Source organism: Rhinichthys klamathensis, unplaced genomic scaffold, assembly GCF_029890125.1.
Source record: "Rhinichthys klamathensis goyatoka isolate OS25496 unplaced genomic scaffold, OSU_Roscu_1.1 h1tg000249l_1, whole genome shotgun sequence".
In the NCBI taxonomy this organism is placed as follows: Eukaryota; Metazoa; Chordata; class Actinopteri; order Cypriniformes; family Leuciscidae; genus Rhinichthys; species Rhinichthys klamathensis.
The window spans coordinates 1,117,741-1,141,452 of NW_026606771.1; the positions used below are offsets into that span (position 1 = coordinate 1,117,741).

Here is a 23,712-nt window from a genome sequence, read left to right on the forward strand (position 1 = left end):
ACAATGCTCAGGTAGGCCGTGGCATTTAAACGATGCCCAATTGGCACTAAGGGGCCTAAAGTGTCCCAAGAAAACATCCCCCACACCATTACACCACCACCAGCAGCCTGCACAGTGGTAACAAGGCATGATGGATCCATGTTCTCATTCTGTTTACGCCAAATTCTGACTCTACCATCTGAATGTCTCAACAGAAATCAAGACTCATCAGACCAGGCAACATTTTTCCAGTCTTCAACTGTCCAATTTTGGTGAGCTCTTGCAAATTGTAGCCTCTTTTTCCTATTTGTAGTGGAGATGAGTGGTACCCGGTGGGGTCTTCTGCTGTTGTAGCCCATCCGCCTCAAGGTTGTGCGTGTTGTGGCTTCACAAATGCTTTGCTGCATACCTCAGTTGTAACGAGTGGTTATTTCAGTCAAAGTTGCTCTTCTATCAGCTTGAATCAGTCGGCCCATTCTCCTCTTTCCTCTAGCATCAACAAGGCATTTTCGCCCACAGGACTGCCACATACTGGATTTTTTTTAAATTTGAAAGTTTTTCCCTTTTCACACCATTCTTTGTAAACCCTAGAAATGGTTGTGCGTGAAAATCCCAGTAACTGAGCAGACTGTGAAATACTCAGACTGGCCCGTCTGGCACCAACAACCATGCCACGCTCAAAATTGCTTAAATCACCTTTCTTTCCCATTCTGACATTCAGTTTGGAGTTCAGGAGATTGTCTTGACCAGGACCTAACCCCTAAATGCATTGAAGCAACTGCCATGTGATTGGTTGATTAGATAATTGCATTAATCAGAAATTGAACAGGTGTTCCTAATAATCTTTTAGGTGAGTGTATATATATATATATATATATATATATATATATATATATATATATATATATATATATATATTATGCATGTCGCAATATACGCAATGTATTGACGATAACATATTCAAAACATGAACAAACCTCGTTATATTAATATATATAAAATACAGTATAAAATCTTGTATAAAACGCATCCTACTCACACAATCGACACATCATACAAATATCAACCCATTTGTGACCTCAACCTGGCAACCTACAACTCTGCGCCGGTAGTAGACGCGGGAAGTTGAATCAAGCGTGAAGACTCAGGTGGTGCTCTGGCGAAAAAAACTAAATATACATCAGCTTGACAGCCATATCATAATAACGTGACTTATTCATGTTTATTTTTATTTGTATAAATAATTATGTACTATGTATTTATTTATGTGTATTTAGCCTGCCTCTGCCATCCAGCACCATTTGGATAAAAAACTGTGGATTATTGAATGTTTACTGCAAATATCTTTAGAGAGGAATGTTTTTGTTGTATTTAAAATAGGGCGATGTTAGCGTTATGGCACGCTAAACTCCCACATGAAATGTATGTAATTCATACTCGACAGCTGATTGCGCTCTCGTGCAGACAGTGAGACCCATAGAAGTATTGAACTTTTGATGTTCCAGGAAATCCTTAATGTGGACAAAGACATCCAGCTATTGCTTTAGCTGAATAAAATTCAGATAGAGACGTTTTGACTGATTAAAGGGTCAAACAGGTTAAGGTATTAGTTGTGTTGTTAAAGCTTATTTATAACACTGTTTTGAACTTGACAGTATTTTCTCTGTCCTGGTTATTTCTTAGGCAGTCAAAGAAGCCAGAGAAAGCCAGTCTTACAGGTTTTTTTCAATCGCTAACAAGCGCTTACCCATACTTCAGATACTTTTTCTAAACTCTTAACACAGACTCACACCTACAAAACACAATTGGCCAAATGGTTAATTTTCTTCTCAAAAACACATTTTGTTAAATATATACTAACTCTTCATTTCAAAATAGAACACATCTTTCTCTGCACACACTAACTTTACCAAAACACTGGAAATCTGACTCAAAATGAAATTATTCTGTCAAAGAATAACACTTGTTTTCACTTCACACGGTACATGCAGTCAATCAAAGTACACCAGGTTTCAAAATACTGGCTATTGTTGACATTACAAAAACTACATAGACTTTGGTGTTTCAGTTTTACATGTATTTGCATGCAAAACATGCAATCCAACCTTTTTACACTAAATTTCTTGGTTGGGAACTGTATGTCCACATGTACAGTAATGTTCACATTCAAAAGCATTCTAGTAAAAAGCAAATCAGTTTTTCCCTTTACTGTTTACAACAGGAGGTACAGTAGAAACACGGTATGATAGAACAGAAAAAGTTTTACAGTATTGCTTACAAAAAAGCACAAAATTACTGTATCTAATCTCGCGATCTTCAGGGTTAGGCCACATGTTTTCATCAAATATTGCACTTCTGCACCTCTCACTGCACCTCTCACTGCATCTCTCACTGCACCTCTCACTGTACCTCTCACTGCATCTCTCACTGTACCTATCACTGCACCTCTCACTGCATCTCTCACTGCATCTTTCACTGCACCTCTCACTGCATCTCTCACTGCACCTCTCACTGCACCTCTCACTGCATCTCTCACTGCACCTCTCACTGCACCTCTCACTGCATCTCTCACTGCATCTCTCACTGCACCTCTCACTGCACCTCTCACTGCATCTCTCACTGCACCTCTCACTGCACCTCTCACTGCATCTCTCACTGTACCTCTCACTGCACCTCTCACTGCACCTCTCACTGCATCTCTCACTGCACCTCTCACTGCTCCTCTCACTGCTCCTCTCACTGTACCTCTCACTGCTCCTGCACCTCTCACTGCATCTCTCACTGCACCTCTCACTGCACCTCTCACTGCATCTCTCACTGCATCTCTCTACTGCTCCTGCATCTCTCACTGCACCTCTCACTGCACCTCTCACTGCTCCTGCACCTCTCACTGCATCTCTCACTGCATCTCTCACTGCATCTCTCACTGCTCCTGCACCTCTCACTGTACCTCTCACTGCACCTCTCACTGCATCTCTCACTGCATCTCTCTACTGCTCCTGCATCTCTCACTGTACCTCTCACTGTACCTCTCACTGCACCTCTCACTGCATCTCTCACTGCATCTCTCTACTGCTCCTGCATCTCTCACTGCACCTCTCACTGCACCTCTCACTGCTCCTGCACCTCTCACTGCATCTCTCACTGCATCTCTCACTGCTCCTGCACCTCTCACTGTACCTCTCACTGCACCTCTCACTGCATCTCTCACTGCATCTCTCTACTGCTCCTGCATCTCTCACTGTACCTCTCACTGCACCTCTCACTGCATCTCTCACTGCATCTCTCTACTGCTCCTGCATCTCTCACTGCACCTCTCACTGCACCTCTCACTGCTCCTGCACCTCTCACTGCATCTCTCTACTGCTCCTGCATCTCTCACTGCACCTCTCACTGCACCTCTCACTGCTCCTGCACCTCTCACTGCATCTCTCACTGCACCTCTCACTGCACCTCTCACTGCATCTCTCACTGCTCCTGCTATTCTCCCTGGGCCCCTTGCTCTTACTCTTCCTCGTCCAGACATTTCAGTGTTTGTCTTTTTCTGTTTCTGTTTCCAAAAACATCACTCCTCAAAGTCCTAATTTTACTGATTAAGTGTCAATGTAATAGAAAAAAAAGGGTAATTTTGGATTGGCCCAATTTACCCAACATAAATAAGCTGTGGGTCAATTATTCAATTGTTTGTTTATTATTTTGCTGAGATATATTGTTTTTGAACTGATATCATTGCAGGAGCAGAGGTTTTTATACTGTATCTAAGGTTTGGAATATTGTTTTTGCTATTGTGGGATGGTGTGTGTTAACATTCGCAAATACTACAAAAACAATCCATAATTTTGTTGGGAGGTATAACTTGTCTGTTAAGAAAATGTAAGCATTGTGGAAATGTGTTCACTGACTGCATATTGTGAGAAAACGACATGAAATGTGTGAATGGTATGGCCACAATAGACCGATGCTGTGCTAATTGTGTTTAGAGTTTTGAAAATGTGACTACTGGTTGGACAAACGCTTGTTAGCGACTGAAAAAAACTGTAATTGTTGCATGCAATGGTCTGATTTATTGGCTAAAAAATGAAAGCAAAACACAAAATAAACAAACTAAAGATGAATTTGACTGATAACATTGTTTTGTCAAGGTTTCTATAGATATTGCAATATATCGTTACCATGAATTCTTTTTCCCATGATAACCATGGTGTGAAAAATCTAATATTGTGCAACCTCAATATATATATATATATATATATATATAAAATGCAAAAAAATATCTATCTATCTATCTATCTATCTATTTTGAGAAATTAAAAAAAAAAAATGTATCATTTATAATAACAAAAACTAACATGCACTGCACCATAATGTAATGACCAACTTGTGAAGAAATCGGTTGATTGGTTCATCACAAAGAACAGCCCTAAACTAGTTGTTTTGCTTGTCTGGATCTGAACTGAACTGAATTATCGGTCTAAATCATGAACTGAATTAATCAGGCAATTCACTTCCTCTCTGAATCAGCCATGACTCACTCTTAAGCTGAAGTCAGCCTTGATTTTCAATTGGTGAAAGGGTTTCAGAGTTTTGTTGTTGTTGTTGTTTGTTTTAAAATGGTATATCTTAATCTAAAGAGTGATTTTAAATTCCACACATGTATGTACCTGGTTAGATAGGGCATTGGTCTGTCTGGACGGAAGTTGCTGATCATAGAATGAATCTCCAAAGATGCTCCCAACCACCTGAATATGCTATGAAAATAGATCCATTAAGAACAATGTAACGCTGTGGTAAGCATGCACGAAGATGAAGTAGACATTCTTTATTATATTCCAAAATACTAAGGAGAAACACAGGAACTCACGCAGGGATAAACATCATATCTAAAGGAAATTAGCCAGATATAACACAACAACAAACAGATGTACTGTAACAGTGTGAAAGTGTGTGTACTGAAAGTGGTGGCAATAGAGAAGTACACTCTGAGATGCCAATAAACACAAAATTACAAAAATTCATCAAATGAAGAATGAAACCGTAGAGGTGTCATGCTTACTTGTGGTGAACCGCCAGGTGAGAAGCCCTGATTGGACACTGGAGATGTTGGTGACTGATTGGTTGAAGAGCCGGTCTGACTGCGATACTTTTGGGAGTAAAAGTGATGTGTTGAATTTGAGATAACTGACATATCAACCTAAAGCAAAGTGCGTACACTAGAAGAAAAACTTACTGAGTTGGCAGTTCCACTTGTGGCTGTCTCTGATTGGCTGGCAAGAGAGGTCTGGACGGTGGAGCTTACGGTGAGAGGAGGGAGCCGTATGAGACGAATGTTCTGAGGAAGGGTATGCGGCTGTTTCTGCAGGTCATTCAGTAAACTCAGCAGTGAGTACTGAGACAGCTGCTGCTCCAGTGACAGACTGTCCATCGTGATTGGCTGTGATAACAACATACAGTCAACAAATCAGATGTTCGTGTTATGAACAAGGATATTTTGCACAAAAAAAATGGTCTTAAAAAAAATGTCATAAACCCATACATTTATTACTAGTTCATTGTCAATGATCCCACAGTGTGACAAATACATTTAAAAAAAATACAAGGTCAATAAAGAAAAATCTAAAAATGCAATTAAGCACTTTTTTCAATTTTTATATCATCTGTTGCTATTTTGAATAAATTTTTTTTGATTGACAAATTGTAGACTCATGCATTTAGAGACATACTTGATTGCTCAAATAATTGATTGATTTCTCAGTTGATTCAGATCTCAATTAGAGATCTGAATAATATAGTTACATTTTGCAAGGAAATGAAAAAATAGGCAGTTGATATTTGCTATAGTCGACTTTACGTGAGTGCATAACATGTATGCGGATAAAGTTGGATATAATATATATCCAATTTTATATAGAGAGCTGTGTGATAAAGTTTACATTTATTTACGATATAAACAATCACAAAGTTGAGATTTGTTATATAGTATTCCTTTACATGAGTGTAATGTGTGTATGCAGGTAAAGTAGGAAGTACTATATATCCACCTTTTAATATATCAGCAGGTAATATATAGTTTCCATTTTTCAACAATGAAACAATCAAGCAGTTGAGATTTGCTATATAGTAAATACTGAATTGCAAATCTCAACTGCTTGATTGTGTTATTGTCGAAAACAATATATACTGTATACTAAAAGATCAGAATCAGATTTTCATGAGACCTGGAAATATTGCTAGAAATAAAAATAAAACCCTTTAACAGACTGCGCTGTTTAGGGAGGCTGGCTTACCTGTGCGATGGGTATCTGAGGTGAGACCGCAGGTGGTAGCGTGGGAGCTGGCTGCTGTAGGCTGATATTGGGTGAGGGGACGGGGCCAGTGTGCTGGGCAGGTGGGGAGGGAGGGACGTGACTGGCAGCACTGATGCCCAAGTGTGTCAGGTTGGTGGTCAGGTTGCTGGTACAACTGGAGCTGGACGTAGGAAAGGTAATTGGGTCATCTAGATCCAGCGGGGTGGGGAGAGGAGGAGGGAACTGAATGTTTGTCAGATCAGGTAAGGAGCCGCCTGTGCTGTGAGCAGCTGGCATCAAAGAGCTATTCATTTCTTGATCAGGAGATGGAAATATGCTGGAAAAATTAAACAGAATATGCTGTGAATACCCTCCATATGCTAAATCTCATGAAACTATAAATATTTACTGTATATTTTGCTGGACGAAAATGCTATTTATTTAAAATTTACCATTAAGAGGTTAAGGGTTAAAGTTAGCTTAATTTTACTTAATTGTCTTGAAATTAAGATTCATTACAATAAAGCGCAATTCATCCCACCCCAAATCTCATTAAATTGTCATTACTGAAATACAATTTTTTTTTTTTTTAGAACAAAAACTAATTCTACAATTTTTTATCATTATTTAAACCACGGTTGTGCTAACCCTAAAACGAAACGTTCGTTACTTAAAATACTGAAATAAAATAAAATATTTAAATATAATAATTTTTTCAACTAGTTGCCAAGCCAACCATATCAATATCTCAACTAAAAACAACACTGATCAAAATGTAATTTCAATTGAAAAATTATATAAAGGCAGTTTAAAATACTTTCAAATCTATATACTTTCCAAACTACAATTATTTATTGTTTTATTTTCACATTACAGTAATAGGAATCTGGAGGGACAATGTGCTAAATTACCATGAACATAATCTCACAGTAAAAAAAAGCTTAAAATCAGGCAAATATTATATTTCTTGAAGCAAAATATAATTTCTATATTAATTATTCACCCAAATATGGCTCAAAATGAACATTCTGTTTTACCTGCCAATGAAGGATGATTTGAGAATATTTACCAGCCATTAAACATTTCCTTATGGCAATAAAATAACATTTTACATCTATCACAAAAATGTAAAGGCCTACAGTATTGTGGATTTGTTTCTTATTGTTTCGTTATGGTTGCCTATGTGAGGAATAATCCACATGAAATTCTGGAGAAAAATAAACTTTAGGCATCATGTAAAAATTGAAGTTTGCTCCAAGGGTAAAATATTTTATAACAATCATGACAGATTTGTACAGTATGTCTAAATCTCTCATATCACAGAGTATAATACTAACTGTACGTTCACACCGCCGCCGGCGAGAGCGGCAAAATTCGCTCTCACCGCCCTGCCAGCGACGCCGTGGATAGATTCGTGGACGCTCTGATGCTCTGACGTAGATCGAATGTTTGGTCTTTTTTTAAACTTTATTTAAAGGGGCCGTAAAGCAAACAAGCATGTCGATCGTTATTTTTGCAGAAAATTGATCGATAGAAAGAACTTAACAATTATAGTGACATGTTTGCTAACGAAATAAACCAATTAAAAGCCATTTGTGTGGTGTGGCTTTTGTGTTCATGGTTAAGAGCTATTCTAATTTGCATTCCCGCTGAAAAACAAGCGTTCTAGCGCGAAAATCTTGCCTATAAATAGTGTTGCGCGCCTTCTTATCAAATTCAAATTATAAACCTCTCCTCTATTTTGCTTGGGAACTAATGTGGTCGGAACCAAAGTTACTTGACTGCGTTCTCTGGAATCCTCTCAAACGGAGCACTTCTGCATTCCGATTAAAACCATGTACCATTGTACCATTGTACAACCATTAAAACCATGTTCAATTAAAACCATGTACTATTTCAGTTCCTAATAAAGTTACTCGACAAATGGCCACTGCAAACTATATTTTATTATTTCATTTTTAATTAAAAAAATGTTACCCCATTTTGGCACATGGTGAGTATTAATTTTGGATCTTGCATCTAAAGTTGCTGCCACACCTCCTTTTCTCTACTGATGCTAAATCAAAGATTATTCAAGTGTTACATGTTTGTCCAGAACACAGGTAAAATAATAATAAATAAATAAATAAATAAATGAATACATAAAAAACATGTCATGACAAACTCACTTAATCCCAGGAACATCACATGACTCTGTATGCAGAGATGCTTTGGGCTCGTCTTTCTCCATCTCTGACTCAGTGTCCTCTGTATCTGGAGGGGTGAGCAACAGCACTGAAGAAAGAGGGAGATGGAGAGGAGGATGAACTCCAACTAGTCATTGTAAATGAGGAAAAACAATATCTTACAATTACATGACAAATAGAGTGTCCACGATAAAGAAAAGGAAAAATATTTTAAAAACACATGATAAGAAATGTTCTGGTTTTGTGTGTGTGTTTAACCTTTATACAATTTCCTGTCCATATGAGTGTAAATAATCTTAATCATTATATACAAAAACAGACTTTGTCAGATAGTACCTTTATAATAGCATAATAGGGACACTTTAAATATTAAAAAGCAGGGAAAAACTTTTATTTTAAAATAATTAAATAAAATAATAAAAAGATATGCCAAACTTACTAACTTCTTCTGAAGATTTTTTAATTTTAATTTTAATGAGGTAAGGTTTTTTTTTCTGAAGTTTTTTTTTTTTTTTTTTTTATCAGGACAGTTGTATCACCCTTTACAATATTTTTTGAATTTACACACTACAAACATATCAAAATTCATTCTAATTCCAATTCACATGTATCTTCACAAATAAAAAAACTAATAAAAAAAAACCTCCCAAACTCTTACATGTTTTCACTCCTTTTGACTGCAATTCTTGAGATCCACTAACAAAAGTGTCCTGTTGAGCTGGATTCACAGCGCTCTGGTGTAGTGCCGAGTCAGAGTTGGTCCTGTAGTAGAGTTGGGAACAGAAGAAACAATGATTCATGACCTTTAAACATGTTTTGTTTCATAGTTTGTGAGGAAAATTGCTTTACCTCCTCCAACTTGTGTCGGGAGGTGGTGACAGATATACCGAGCTGTAGGGGCAGCTGTCAATGTAACTGGGCTAAGGACAATGTCTCACACATGTACACGCACATAAAATACACCACAGTCGGGTAAAACTAGCTGTGTATGATAAAGGATATCTGACGTCCATGCTTGTCCACAGAGAGAGGTCTACGATGTGGAGAAGCGATGCGATTCCTGTCACGATACACGCGGTCCACCAGGCCATGATGTCGGGACGTCCGACTGGTGTCTAGAACTGTCGACTGTAAAATAATCTGATTTGTTTATGTGATCTTCTAAGATGCATTTTCTTTAGAAAAGGTATGGGAACTTTTGCTGCAGTGTGGGGCAAATAAAATCATTAAACAGGCTCCACACAGAAGATGGACTAGCAGTATGAAAGCTTAGAGCAATGAGAACCATCTTGTACATTCTTATGCTAATGCATCATAAATGAATAGCAATGATAAAATGATACTTGAAATGACACTTGTGCAAATGCATGTTTCCATCAGCTTTGTTACATTTAACTAAATCATTAAATAGACATTCCTTAGGACAACCAATAATATAATATGAATCTTTGGTTAGTAATTTGCTTTCGGTGTGGGTGTTCTGGGTGACTCCATCATATATACAGTAGTGTACCCAAAAAGTATTTAAGTTGTCCGAACGTCTTTGGACTATATATCAGAATGTCAAAGCAAGTGACAAGAAGTATAGAATAAACATACTTTTCAAACAAAACATTTAACAAAAATATGTTTTTCTTTTATCATAATATAACAATTAATGTCCCCAAGTGATTATGAACATTAAACATGGTAAACTTATTAAGAAACATTCCAGATATTTCTTCATAGTTCCTGTTCGAGAGCGGTAACTCTCCATTGCGTAGCTACACAGCGGGAACTCCTCCCTTCTTCACTTTTTTAAAAATATTTTGTGCAAACGCCAACTTGGAATAGGTGGCCAATTGTCGCGAAGAATACAAATACTGACAGGCTCACGGGCACAATAAAATGCATGGGTGCGACAATTGCATCAGAATCTCTTTCTTCACGCTGTCATCGTTGAAGTTGCACCTGAGGACTAGTTACCTTTTCTTCCTCGCATCCGATGGCTAACTTTAGCAGGATTTGTGGATCTTTACACACTCCTTTTCGTGGACGCGCTGGACTCGACACGAAATGCTCCGGTAAAAAGGAAGTAAGTCTGGTAACTCTAGTCTCCGTTGGAGGACTCCGTTCTTCACGAAATCCACGACCACATGGTAAAGGGACGCGGCGCGCGTCCAAAGGGATGAGGCGGAAGCTCACGTTTCTCTGGGCATGACCCCCGTCGAGGAGACCGTCGCCGTGCATCTGTGCCCGTCCGTTCGTCTCTGGCCGCGGATCTCAGCTTGCAGTCCAAGCCGTGCAAGTTCACGGCTCATCTGGCTGAAAAAAGAAAGGCTCCAATCACTCCCTCCGGCCTCCTTGTTGACGCCGTGGAGTCAGTTACTGAGCATTTCTCGATCACGAATATTGCCATGTCGCTCGTTCCAGCCCTCGTCGAGGTCCCTCTCTTCGTCGGCACCTTGTCCCGCCTAAGATCGGCTGAGCCAGATGTTCGCCGTAGGCAGTCGGGAACGTATCTGGAATGTAGCGTCACGGATCACAGAGAGCGGCGTCCTTGGCTGCCAAGCCTTCATCATACGGACCATCCAAAAGGAGGACCGAGTTCGTTGGAGGCCCCACCCCCAAGCGCTGTGTTCTGCATCATGTCTCCTCTGTTCCTGTAGGCGACATTTGCAATATTTGTGTGCTGTTTGTGTGAGCTCCACAATAAGAGAACATATTCCTTCACACAAAGGGCCTTTTCCTCCTCATACACTCAACACTGTGTCACTCACCCTGCCCCAGAGCAGCACGGAGTCGCAGTCTGTGCCTGTAATGGCCTCCTGATGGAAAAACACGAGAGTGCCAATGTTCCCCCGCCGTGTACGACACCGCTCATGCCCGATCGGCAGCCAGCCTGGCTGGGGCAGGGCTCCAGTCTACAAACTGGCCATAGAATTAATATGGCCGCGGTGTTATTTTCTAGACGCGTGGACAATTATTCCAGGCGTTTCACCTTGGCTACTGGCGATAATTCAACACAGGTATTCTCTTCAGTCCAGACTCAGACCACCCCAAGTCAGTCGTGGGCCCGTCACTGACTTTGCCTTAAAACGCCCCGTTCTAAGAATGGAAGTGCACAGCCACTATTTTGTGGTGCCCAAGAGGGATGGAGGACTCCGTCTGATACTGGACCCGAGACCCATCAACCAAGCACTTCACTAGCGCACGTTCAGGAGGAAAGACCCCCGTTAACATGTAAGCTCACTCGTGGAGGTCTATCGCCTCTTCATGGGCCATGTAAGCGCGTCTTTAGGGTTGTATGTTTTGCAACCAGCTGATCTTCACAGAACAGTGCTTTCGGTAAATGATTATCCTCAATTATCTCCTAGTCTTGAGTCTTGACTACGGGTTTGTGCAGTCGTTGCCACTTCGGCTGCTGACGCTGTGCTCATGTACATACTGATATGTGTTTATGCCGTTATGTTGCCCTGTATCCTTCAGTGCAACTTCTGATATAACTGCATATATTCACAGTTGTCGTCACTACGCCCGCTGACGCTGTGCTCAAGTACATATACTGATATGTGTTTATGCCGTTATGTTGACCTGTATCCTTCAGTGCAACTGGCTATTCTGATCTAACTGTGTATATTCACAGTTGTTGTGTATGTATGCCGTTTTGTTGCCCTGTATCCTTCAGTGCAACTGGCTGTTCTGATCTAACTGCGTATATTCACAGTTGTCACCGCTACGGCTGCTGACGCTGTGCTTATGTACATACTGATATGTGATTATGCTGTTGTGCTGTTATGCTGCTCTGTATTTTTCAGTACAGCCTAAGATTCTAGCTGATATGCAAATTCTGGTGTACTTGAGCTGAGCAGCTTATTGGTCTGGGCCTGCCTATCAGCTGTAAGCCCTCCTAGAGGAGCGACGCTATTGGCTGTTGTTCTACTCTGTGATTGGTGTAAATGGTGCCAGGATACTGACGTTGACCCGATGGTTCCCACCCGTGTCGGATGTTTGGCGCTTCCTACAACACAGACTGGAAAATAATGTGAGTGCACCCGCGCTGAAGGAATATGTGGCCGCTACTGCTTCGTTTCGTTCCCCGGTTACAGGCAATCGATCGGAAGGCATGCTCTGGTGGTCAGATTCTCAGGGGAGCGAGGAGATTATGTCCTTCACTGCAGCCTTCAGTGCCGCCGTGGGATCTAGTTCTAGTTTTGAGGGCTCATTCTCTACCAACTTCAAAGCTCTTAGTTTCGATTGCTGTTAAGGAGCTCTCCCTAAAATTTTTTTTTAAAAACGGCTCTGCTCCATGCCCTTGCTTCAGCTAAGTGCATTGGAGACTTACACGTGTTCTCATGGACGGTGATATTATCTTTTTCGGACCCGGCGACTACAGTGTTACTCTCCGGCCGAGACGGGGCTACGTCCCTCTCTAACGTTACACACTTTAAAGCACATAATGTTTCCCTGCCCGCTTATCTGCTGAGCTGTCATCCTCGCATGACGCTGACGCTCAGAGCGCTGTTTGCCCTGTAACATGGCTTTGCGGATGTATGTGAATCGCGCGGCCGCCTTCCTTCAGTCGGGCCAGCTTTTCGTGTGCTTTGGTTGCTGTACTAAGGGAAAGACATCAACTGTCTCAAAATAGAGACTTTCTCACTGGATTGTGGACGCTGTCGCGCTGGTTTACACGTGCCAGGGGAAGGTTGTCCCCCTAACATATGAGCTCATTCGACGAGGGCTGTTGCCTCTTCGTGGGCCTGGTCTAGAGGTATGTCTATCCAGGATTTATGTTTTGCTGCTGGCTGGTCTTCTCAGAACACATTCGCCAAATTTTACAAGCTGGATGTACCGTCTGTGGCGTCTCAAGTGCTTTCGGTGAGTTAAGTTCCTTACTCATGTATTGTGAACTGTTCTAGTTGTACGCAGTGGTTACCGCTATGCTGTTGACTCTGTGTATATGGTTACTAGTGCTTAATACAGCTGTTACTGCTAATGCCGTTGACACTGTGTTTACTTTCATACTTGAGTGCTTATTGTGTTGTGTCTGCCCTGGATCAGTGCAGCCTTCGCTTTCATTGCACTTGTATATGCACATTTTGATAGGGTCAGGGATGATGTCTCATTGGTCTAGTTCGGCCTATCAGATGCGAGCACTCCTAGTGGCGCGGCTATTGGCTGACTGTCTGTCTCTTCCGTGGCTGGTGTAGCTTGGCCCCGTTTTTCCACGGGCTTATCTTCACTACTCTCACGGCAGGATTTAATACAGTTCCCGCAGCGCAGCTACGCAATGTAGAGTTACTGCTCTCTAAAGGGAACGTCTCCGGTTACTATCGTAACCTCGGTTCCCTGAGAGGCGGGAACGAGACATTGCGTTAGCCACCGTGTTCACTGTTCGATCAGCTGTGCAGCGTTCAGTCATGATTCTGACGCAATTGTCGCGTCCATGCATTTTATACTGCCCGCGAGCCTGTCAGTATTTGCATACTTCGCAACAATTGGTTGGCTGCTCCAAGCTGGGGTTAACCCATAAGATTTTAACAAAAGTGGAGAAGCAAGGAGTTCCCGCAGCGTAGCTACGCAATGTCTCGTTCCCGCCTCTCAGGGAACTGAGGTTACGATAGTATCCAGAGACGTTTTTCTATCTCAAATCCAAATGGTTAAAATTTCCTTTGATTTGATAATATTGCTATTTTGCATTTGATATTTTCTGATATTTTATATTTTCTCCTTTAACTAAAAGAAAAGTCTTAATGACCTCATCCAAGGAATTTGACAAACATCAATAAGTAAGTATTAGCAAAGGATGTGTCTCACTCTATTTTGTCCTGTTTGATAAAATTACAGAAATCGGTATTACAATATACTAGGGATGTCAAAATGAACACGTTAATTTTGCTATTGATTTTTTTTCGGTTCAACTATAACGCAGCATGCATTTTCTATCTTTCATCCTTTGGCTGCGCTACAGTATATGATCACGCTATCATTCATTCAAGTGGTATTAAATCATTCAAGCGTGATAATACGCAAAAAATAACTCAAATCTTTTGGTTTAATATCTTCAGTTTAATTTCTAGGATACTTAAAATACAATTGGAGCCTAATCCTCTCATCATTATTTTAGGAATTTCAGAGGATATTAAAAGGTTAAACAACTATCAACAATGCCTCCTGTCCTATAGTCTCATCACCGCAAAGAAGCTACTTCTCATGCATTGGAAAAATAAAGAAGCACCCACCACAAAGTTATGGCTCAGTGATCTTACTAACACTCTCTACTTAGAGAGAATAAAATATATTCTTATGGATAAACTCCCACACTTTAAAAAAAAGTGTGGTCACCTCTCATTCACTATCTCTCTCCTGGCAGTGGAAATTAATGTTTCCCTCTAACTATAATAAAGTAATATCTAGACGGAAGGATTAGGCTGGGTAGGGTGGGAAAGAGGGATTATTTAGGTTTTTTTTGTTGTTGTTTTTTCTCTATATTCTATGTTTATCTGTTGATTCTGTTTTTATTTTATATTATTATTTGTTTTTGACATTGTTGTATGTTCTAAAACAAAAAGAGGACTGTATGTCCTAACTGCACACATTTCTATGTGGTTATACATTATACTCCTGTGTATGATGTTGAAATTATAACGATATGAACATGTGCTCTAATAAAAATATTTGAAACACAAAAAATAACTCAAATCTGTACTGGTGCGCTGTCTTTGAAGTGTCTCTCTGTGAACTAACACCCGAAACATGTGCACAGAATGTCGCTTCAGACAGCACGGCAGCACCCCACTGAGTTCTCTTTCACACTTGATCGGACAAAAGAAACCACACAAAATTCCTCGTAAGCACAGTCTTAAATGAGTTAAAAAGTTAAATGAACGTAAAGAGTTGTGAGAAAACAGGGTGTCAGATCCGCTTCATGTGTATCAGTTATTAAAGTGACAGCAGCCTAATAAACCTGCTGCTGTCTGTCATTAATGTGTTTATTTTCTGTATATTTACCTGTAAGACCTACAGTACATGGAAATCTTAAATCACTGTTTAGAAGGTTACCTGGGTCAAAAACAATAAAAACAATAATTTTTTTGTGCATTTTAGCAGGTCATGTAAAAGTCTGAACTGGCCCGACTGGTCCAGTAGAAAGAAAATCTTAGTGTTGAGCTCAAATATATTAAAAGCACATCTAAATGTGACATTTATTACAATGGGTTTATGTGAAGATTGTAAGTTCACTTAAATTAAAAAGTGTTTTTTTATAGCCTATTCAATTATCCTGTAATGTTGAATGGCTATACCCTGGTGAAAAATAAATATACCAAAATGTATTAGAAATACACTTATGTTATGCTAAGTATACAACAAATGCATGTACATATAAATGGTAAATGGACTGCATTTATATAGCGCTTTCACAGACCCAATGGCCACCAAAGCGCTTTACAATTTGCCTCGGTGGAACCGAGGATTGAACCACCAACCTTCCGGTTTGTAGACAACCCACATGAACCACTGAGCCACTGCCGCCCCATATATGAACTTTATGGTACTATAAATACCCTGCAATTGTACCTTTGGTATAGTAAACTGATATACTTAAAGTACTAAATTGGAACAACTAATTTTGTAAATGCACTTTAATTATCCGGAAATAGTGCTGAGGTCCAACTAAAGATATACTTAAGTACATTTGATTGTGCTAAATTGGAAAGAATGTGTTAAGCTAGAATAAATGTCAGGGTTCTGCCCTGGCAGCTTTGTCTGTGTTGTCTTTGTTTCAGGCTGCATTTACACTTGGCATTAACATGCGATCACCGTGATCCGATCAAGCAGATCGGATCATAAGCCAATCAGGACATGGTGCATTTACACCTGTCCACATCAAGTGGCTTCTGTATCTGGATCACAGATCGGATCTCACATTCCCGAAAAAAAAGAAAAAAAAGGATGGCAAAGTCGACCTGAAGTGGTGGGTTTTCTTCTAAAAACAGTTTTCAGTCAGGGTACATTTTACAAATCTCGGAAAATGAGGAGTATGAAGAGGCTGCAAGTACTAATAATGTGGATAGATGCAGTAATGTAAATAATGACAGTGGGCGGGGTTTTGTGTGACGTCCACCTGTGAATGCAGCCACGATGCCTGGATTGCGTTTACATTACACTGAGATCCGATCACAATGACCCCATTTACACCTGGCATTAAAATGCGATCTGTATCCAGATAAGTTATCCGGATAATAAAAAACGCATGTTAATGCAAGGTGTAAATATGTTGAGATCGGATTGTGATCGGATCTGCCTGACCACATCTGGAGGTAGTCTGGCTCCCATTGTGTTCGGATCTTTACTATGTGTAAACGCAATCCGTACGACGTGATGGCATTCGTACCTGCCAAACGTCTTTTTTTTTTCTTTTTTTTTTCTGGAGGACAGAGATCCGAACTCAATGTGGATAACGAGAACGCATTAAAAATACAAGGTGTAAACGCAAAGGTAAGATCAGAACACTTATTATACGGATAACTTATCTGGATACAGATCTCATTTTAATACCAGGTGTAAATGGGGTCAATGAGTCCTCGACTACCTCTGAACCTGGACACGCTGATCGGATAACATTCCGATCAGAAGCGCGTTTACACTTGTCTTTTCAATGTGTATGTGGACAACATCCGGATACAGGTCGCATGTTAATGCCAAGTGTAAACGCAGCCTATGTTTGTGTTGTGCTTGAACATATGGCTCTGTCTTTGTTTGTGTTGGCCATGTGCTCCTCTGTTCCATGTGCGCCTCCTTGTTTCCCAGTACCACGCCCTCTTGTTTAGTTAAGTCCTCGTTTGCCTGAGTGTGTTCACCTGTTCCTTGTCTGAGTGTGCTCACCTGCTCCTCTTGTTCTCAGCAGCAGCTCCCTTTATATGTGTTCTCTTGCCCTCAGGTTTTGGCCAGTTCAGTATATACTTTCTGTGTGCCATAAACTTTGTGTGCTAGTCTCGTCGTGTCTTGTTCTTGCTGTGTCTTTTGTCTTCCCCTTGCTGTGTCTTTTGTCTTCCCTAGTTTGTCCTCCAAGCTGAGCTTCCCATGGCCACTTACACCATCAGCCAAGCAGCAAGACCGGTGCAGTAATTGTTCGTGCCCTGAGAGTCGATCCCCTTGTACTGTGTGATCCTGCCTGCCACTTACTGTTCTCCTCCAGTCTCTTGCTGCCATTCTGTGTCTACCCTCCCTCCTACTGTCATCCTAGGTTGGATTCAGCGGTCGCCTGCCTGTCTTTGTGCCTCATCCCTGCCTACTGTTTGGACTGTTCACCTTCTCTCCCTCGCAATATCCTGTCTTGTCTGCTGTCTTTCAAATAAACCCCTGATCACTCATCTCTGCATTTGAGTCCTCCCTCATAGATCTGTAACAATACAACTAGTTTTCTGTTTAAAAGCAGAGGGTCTGTTCTTTCTTTTGACGTATTCCATGTTCAAATATTCATACAATAAAATATTCTGGGGGCCATGAATATTTTGTGCAATAAAGTAACCCAAATAAAGCTTAATTATAATATTTATATCAGTAAGTCTCAAGCAATATGTCAGTAAATGTTAATGGACTTTTAATATACTTAGTATGAACATAATGTATTTTTAATACATTTTGGTATAGTTTTTTTATTATTATTATTTACTAGGGTAAATAATGAGGGGGAAAATCAATTTTATAGAGACAAATCAGTATATCAGTGATACTGTCCTTTATACTGGCTTACTAAAAAGATGTCATTAAACAAATATTTAAAATATACCATCTTTATGTTGTATCAACATTATTTTGGAGATTCAATGTGAAAGTATTACAATATAAAAATATATTTAAAACTTTAATGTTAGGTGCGATTAATCGAGATTACAGAAAAATGTGTGATTAATTCGTTTTTTTTTGTATCGATTGACAGCACTACAGAAAAAGATACTCTCATGTTGGCTAATGCTCAATATCTCACTGAGTAATGACTAACTTTAGTTGTTATGCCCATCGTGTTATTTCATAAGGTTCATTTTCTTACCAGTTGTGTCAATCTAGCTATAATTACTAGAGTAGAAGTGTCTCAAAGCATCTAAGCTTAACTTAGAGTACATCACAAGCATATTAAATTTTTTTAGTTAGTTGAAAAGGTACTGCATAAGAGAAATGACCCATCTTGCACTATGAGTTTCATCAGTTATGATGTTTATATAATTGTAATTAGATCAGCTGAAGAGAAATTCAATCATAAAGTGACAGCATGTGTGTACGACAGAATTTTCAAACTTATGAAGTTTCTAAGGTCTCACCTGAAAAGGGAGGTCAGTGTTGCTATTTCCAATCTGATTGACATTGGGCAGTGACCCTCCATAGCACTGAGCTCGATTCTGGCCTAGTTGCAAATACTGGGTCTTCTGTAACTGCAGCTGTGCAAAATAACAGTGCGTGAAAAGCAGCAGTGAATGACGAAATGAAAGCATGAATGAAACGTAAACCAGATACTGGGGAGTAAAAACACTTTATCAAGTGAAGAATGAGAAAAGCAGACCAGTGAGAGTTAACAAAAAGTAGCAGAATATGGGTTTCAACTTATGTGACTCACACTAATGTCATAAGTTCAATACCAAGGGACATAATAGGCTGTATTTCAATAGAGGCCAGGGCTAAATGCCAGACATTTTCCTCCTGTGAATATTTCTTTATTTTCAAAAGTTAAACTTGAAGTCATGACTAAAATAAGTTTAGAACATTTCACAGAAAAAACAACAACAACAACAACAGTTCATTTAACTTATGTTGACCAATAGTGGGGCAAGTTGTCACAACATACCGTCTATTGACAATGATTTGAGAAGAAGAAATGTATAAAACCCTATCAAATAAAAGTAAACAGGGACATTCAACAACTTACGTATGTATAAGTTAGGTAATCAGTCATTTAAATAAAATAACATTAATCATAATGGAACAATAATAAAAATGGAAAAGTCCCATACAAAAACATACCAAACCATTGTTTTGGTCAAATTATAATGAACAAATTATTAAAAAAAAACAAAAAAAAACATAAAACACGTGACAACATTCCCTGACCTGACATTTATAAAAAATACCAATATCTATCCGGTTATATTTTAGTATCATTGATATAATATTAAAGATTTTAATATTTTGAATTAGATGTTTTCATTTTAAAGATTTAGTAATAGTGTTGTGTATTTTTGTCATTTGTATTAGTCTTTTATTTGTATGTCTATAGTTTTTATTCATTCTTATTTATTTGTTGTAGTTTTTTTTTATTATCACTTCAAGTTAAACAAAAAAAAATTAGAAATGTTTCAACACGCTGAAATAAAATGATCCTTAATGTTTTTTAATTTAATTTGATTTAATGTTAATTGAAATATTTAGTAATGAAAATGTTTTTTTTTATTGTATTAGTTGTATTTAACAATAGTAACACTGAATATATCTTCATTATGCATCCCAGTATGGTTTTACTACATTTACTTACTTTACAAAAACATGACATTTAAATCCTAGTTGAATTTAATCAAATATACAAAACTGCTACAATGCACACGTGTAGACTTTTAACTCAAATCCAATAATAGCCTACATATTTTGTGACAACTTGCCTATATGACAACTATCCACGGTCTACTCTATATGACATTTCATTATTTAGCCAAGAAATAAAAGACCGAAAAGCAATCACAATCCATTAGCGGCCAAAACAGATGTGCACGACATCTGTCCGGCCGCATCCTCAGCATCTCTGATCTCATGCATCCGATCGGCCTCCCGTTACGCTCAAACCCTGAGACATCATTATCGTCCTTCACCGATTTGTCACGGCTCTCGGGCGACAAAAGTGTTCTCAAATCATATACAGGCTATAATCTATACATAGCAGCTGTGCTAAGCGCGCGTTTATTCGCGACACACGTATCCGTTTCTGACACACGTACCCGTGCAGCTCGCGTGATGCTCAGGTCTTTCATGACCTCCTCAAACGCCGCGGTCTCCTCCGCTTGTTTCTGGTTGTGAAGGGCGATTTTCTCGCTAAATTTCCGCGGATTGTTTGAGGTCGCCATCTTCTGTTCTTCTCCAAAACACAGAGCGTTGCGTGAGACGCGTTGTGCGCTGCTCCGGCGGCGTCATCACGGGAAGAGTTGTGGGCATTGGAGTCCAGAGACAACTGGAGGAGCGCCTGATTGATAAAACAAACAAGCCCACCAGAATCTTCACTAGCTGAGTCCGATATTTTTTAATGAACTAGTTTCATGTGTTGATAGAAGATTTGCGTTGAAGATAAGAGGTGTTTGTGATGATGAATGTTCTAGGCCTATATAGCATGGTATTCAAAATAGGGAGGGGGCTAGGGGACACTTAAACAATACAAATAAACATTTATATTGAGATTTAGGCTATTGAAATATATATATATTTTTCATTTAGTAGCCTAATTCAATTTTGCTCACGATTCACTATCAGTGTTTTTTATTTATTTATGTTAATATTATTTGGTAAATATCGCAAAATAAAGCGTTTACCCTAAATCTGACTATAGTTTGTTTTACATTATTGCAATAGAAAATAGGAGCCTATAAATTTCTGTTTTGCACACAGCAATAACAACAGGCCTACATAATAAGTAAAAAACTTTATATACTTGCAAAAAAACGTTATTTTTGTAATAGTATCACTGAAATTGAGAACACATTTGTGTGTATTTTTATTTAGACCACACTTTAGGTCACAACACAGCAGATGGATAAAAACAAAAACATAATTTCACACATGGAAGACAAAGGATAACTGCAAAAGTGCTACCAATAGGCTATAATACATTCAGTGTTTAAAAAAAAAAAAAAAAAACAAAAAAAAAAAAAACACACATTTAAAAATGTAACAAGTACATTTACATAAAAATTATACAGAATTTGTCACAAAAACAATTATTGAAATTGTTTTTTTAGATTAAAAGCTGCTTGGGTTGAAATTGTTGTTTACATAATCAATCAGAACTTCAAACAGGTAAATTAAGGCTGATCTGTGGCATAAATCCAGTACAAGATAAAAGGCCATTTGTTCATGTGTAAAGACCCAGCTAACTTACTCAAAAGTATTGCCAGATGCTGTCCATATTTAGCTTTACATCTTGCAGGTAAATGAGTCCTGAGCTAAGGGTGACACGTCATTTACTGCTGTAACCTTGGTAAATTAACCATCTGTATACATACACAGAATGTAATTTGTGTTGTTGGAAAGAACAATGGGTCTCATTCACAAAGCCTGCTGACTTCCCACAACACCAGATGTACTTGTTACATCGTATGAAGAATGGTATTTATGCTAATATCAGTCTATCTCATCCTTATCCCGATTCCCGAGGTTACCGTAGTCAGCCAGATCCGGGTCGTATCCAGATCAGATGGTGGACCTGCACCTAGTCACAACCTCATCGCAGACCTGTATGTCAGCAGATACCGTGTCAACTAGAACAATCACCTATGAAGACCTCGTCGACACGACAGCCATCGGCACAGATCCACAGCCCACAAGGCACAAAGACCACAAGAACATGTCCTCTGCACACTGTTTTCTACAGAGCTGTTTTACCTTTAGCTGAATTGAACTCATTTCATAATTGATGTACTTTACACAATTATTGAACTGAAATGAATCAACACTGAACTGACTTCAACAGAATGACTGTTTACTATTGTCTTTTTAGAGCTGCTTTACAGCAGAGTTGAATTCTGTTTGCATCATTTAATCGTCATTTTCCTGTTTTTCACTGTAATGCTGCTTTGAAACAATTTGTATTGTATAAAGTAGTACAAAGGTGACTTGAAACGACTATAATTATATTGCATTACATTACATTATTTTTGTATAAAACTGCATAATACAACTAATAAATACAGCTTTAAAATGATAAAAAGGAAAATATTTAAATGCAAACAGAATTCATCTTAAATATATTCATCATATATAGCAATGAAAGGTCTAATCTGGGTCTGTATAAAAGGTGTTTATTGTGTTTGGACTGGTTTTGAGAATGACACACTTGGCATTGCTTGAGGATCTGGCGAGTGCGTCTGCAGAGAGCGGCATACAGTATGTTTGACTTGAGTGACGAAAAGCTGTAAAGGAAAGGTTGTGCTGAAAGCCCTTATATGGAGATGATTTAGGCGTATTTTATGCAAATGACTAACCTTGTGCACATAGCGGCTCATTTACAATAGTCCAAATTCACTAACATTAGAAAGAGATTAAGAACAAATTCATGTGTGCACTACGCATGTGTTGTGAATTAGGTGGAAATTTTTCATGATAAGTGCGAACGAATACAAAATAATCCACGCAATTATTAGTGAATGGGACCCACTGTTTCTGACACCTTAAAGTCCCACTCCGATCATATTTTGAGCTATTTTTAAACATTCCCAGTGGTCTTTAAATTATGATTATGCAATTTTTAGCCAAAATCACAAAACCTGTGCCGTTTTCTGGGACTTTGCTTCAGCAGAGCGGCAGTAGCTCATTAGCAATTCGCCTCTGCGTTGTGGGCGGAGCCGTTGGCACGGAGACGACCCTCCCCCTGCACGTTGCTGAGAGCTCTGTCTCTCCCGCTAGCTTACACCCCCAATACCGGTGGGGCAACAGTATTATATACACGTTAATTATTATTATCCGAAGTTAATCAAAGTTATCACCGATCACCGATCATTATTTCACTCCAAGACGTCGCGTGTGGAGACGCCCAGTGGAGTTACTACGTCACAACTCCAGTCGATTTTAGCCGGCATTTTAGCGTCTGCTACTGATTCACAGCCATTTGAATGTAGAAATACTCAGAAATACAACTTTGAGCTGATTTTTCTCAAGATATGTCCTGTAACATCAGAAAAATGCCACAAGAACATGTTAACACCTAGAAAAACATTATTTTCATCGGAGTGGGTCTTTAAAGGGATAGGTCACCCAAAAATGAAAATTCTGTCATTAATTACTCACCCTCATGTCGTTCCAAACCCAAAAGACTTTTGCTTATCTTCGGAACACAAATGAAGATCTTTTTGATGAAATCTGAGAGCTTTCTGTCCCTCCATTGGTAGCTATACGGAATTACCACTTTGACGCTTCAAAAAGCTTGTAGTGATCGTAAAACTAATCCATATCAATTGAAAGGTTTAGTCCAAAGTTTCTGAAGAGGCTCGATCGCTTTATATGATGAACAGATTTAATTTAGGCTTTTATCC

At 39.1% G+C, this 23,712-nt stretch overlaps 1 protein-coding gene across 2 annotated transcripts in view; it reads right to left on the reverse strand.

Moving 5' to 3' along the window:
* Positions 1-20,616, reverse strand: part of crtc1b (CREB regulated transcription coactivator 1b) — a 33,835-nt gene extending 13,219 nt beyond the window's left edge. The window contains exons 1-10 of one of the 2 annotated variants that reach the window (XM_056266531.1): positions 20,413-20,616; positions 18,751-18,867; positions 9,450-9,577; positions 9,299-9,358; positions 9,108-9,211; positions 8,432-8,537; positions 6,264-6,600; positions 5,276-5,410; positions 5,033-5,119; positions 4,641-4,727 (exon numbers count right to left, since the gene is read on the reverse strand). In XM_056266531.1, the coding sequence (XP_056122506.1) occupies positions 4,641-4,727; positions 5,033-5,119; positions 5,276-5,410; positions 6,264-6,600; positions 8,432-8,537; positions 9,108-9,211; positions 9,299-9,358; positions 9,450-9,577; positions 18,751-18,867; positions 20,413-20,538 (1,287 nt within the window). In that variant the 5' untranslated portion in view covers positions 20,539-20,616. Of the gene's footprint in view, positions 1-4,640; positions 4,728-5,032; positions 5,120-5,206; positions 5,411-6,263; positions 6,601-8,431; positions 8,538-9,107; positions 9,212-9,298; positions 9,359-9,449; positions 9,578-18,750; positions 18,868-20,412 lie in introns of both variants that reach the window. The other variant, XM_056266530.1, reaches the window with a different exon arrangement.
* Between the last annotated feature and the right edge of the window lie 3,096 nt (positions 20,617-23,712).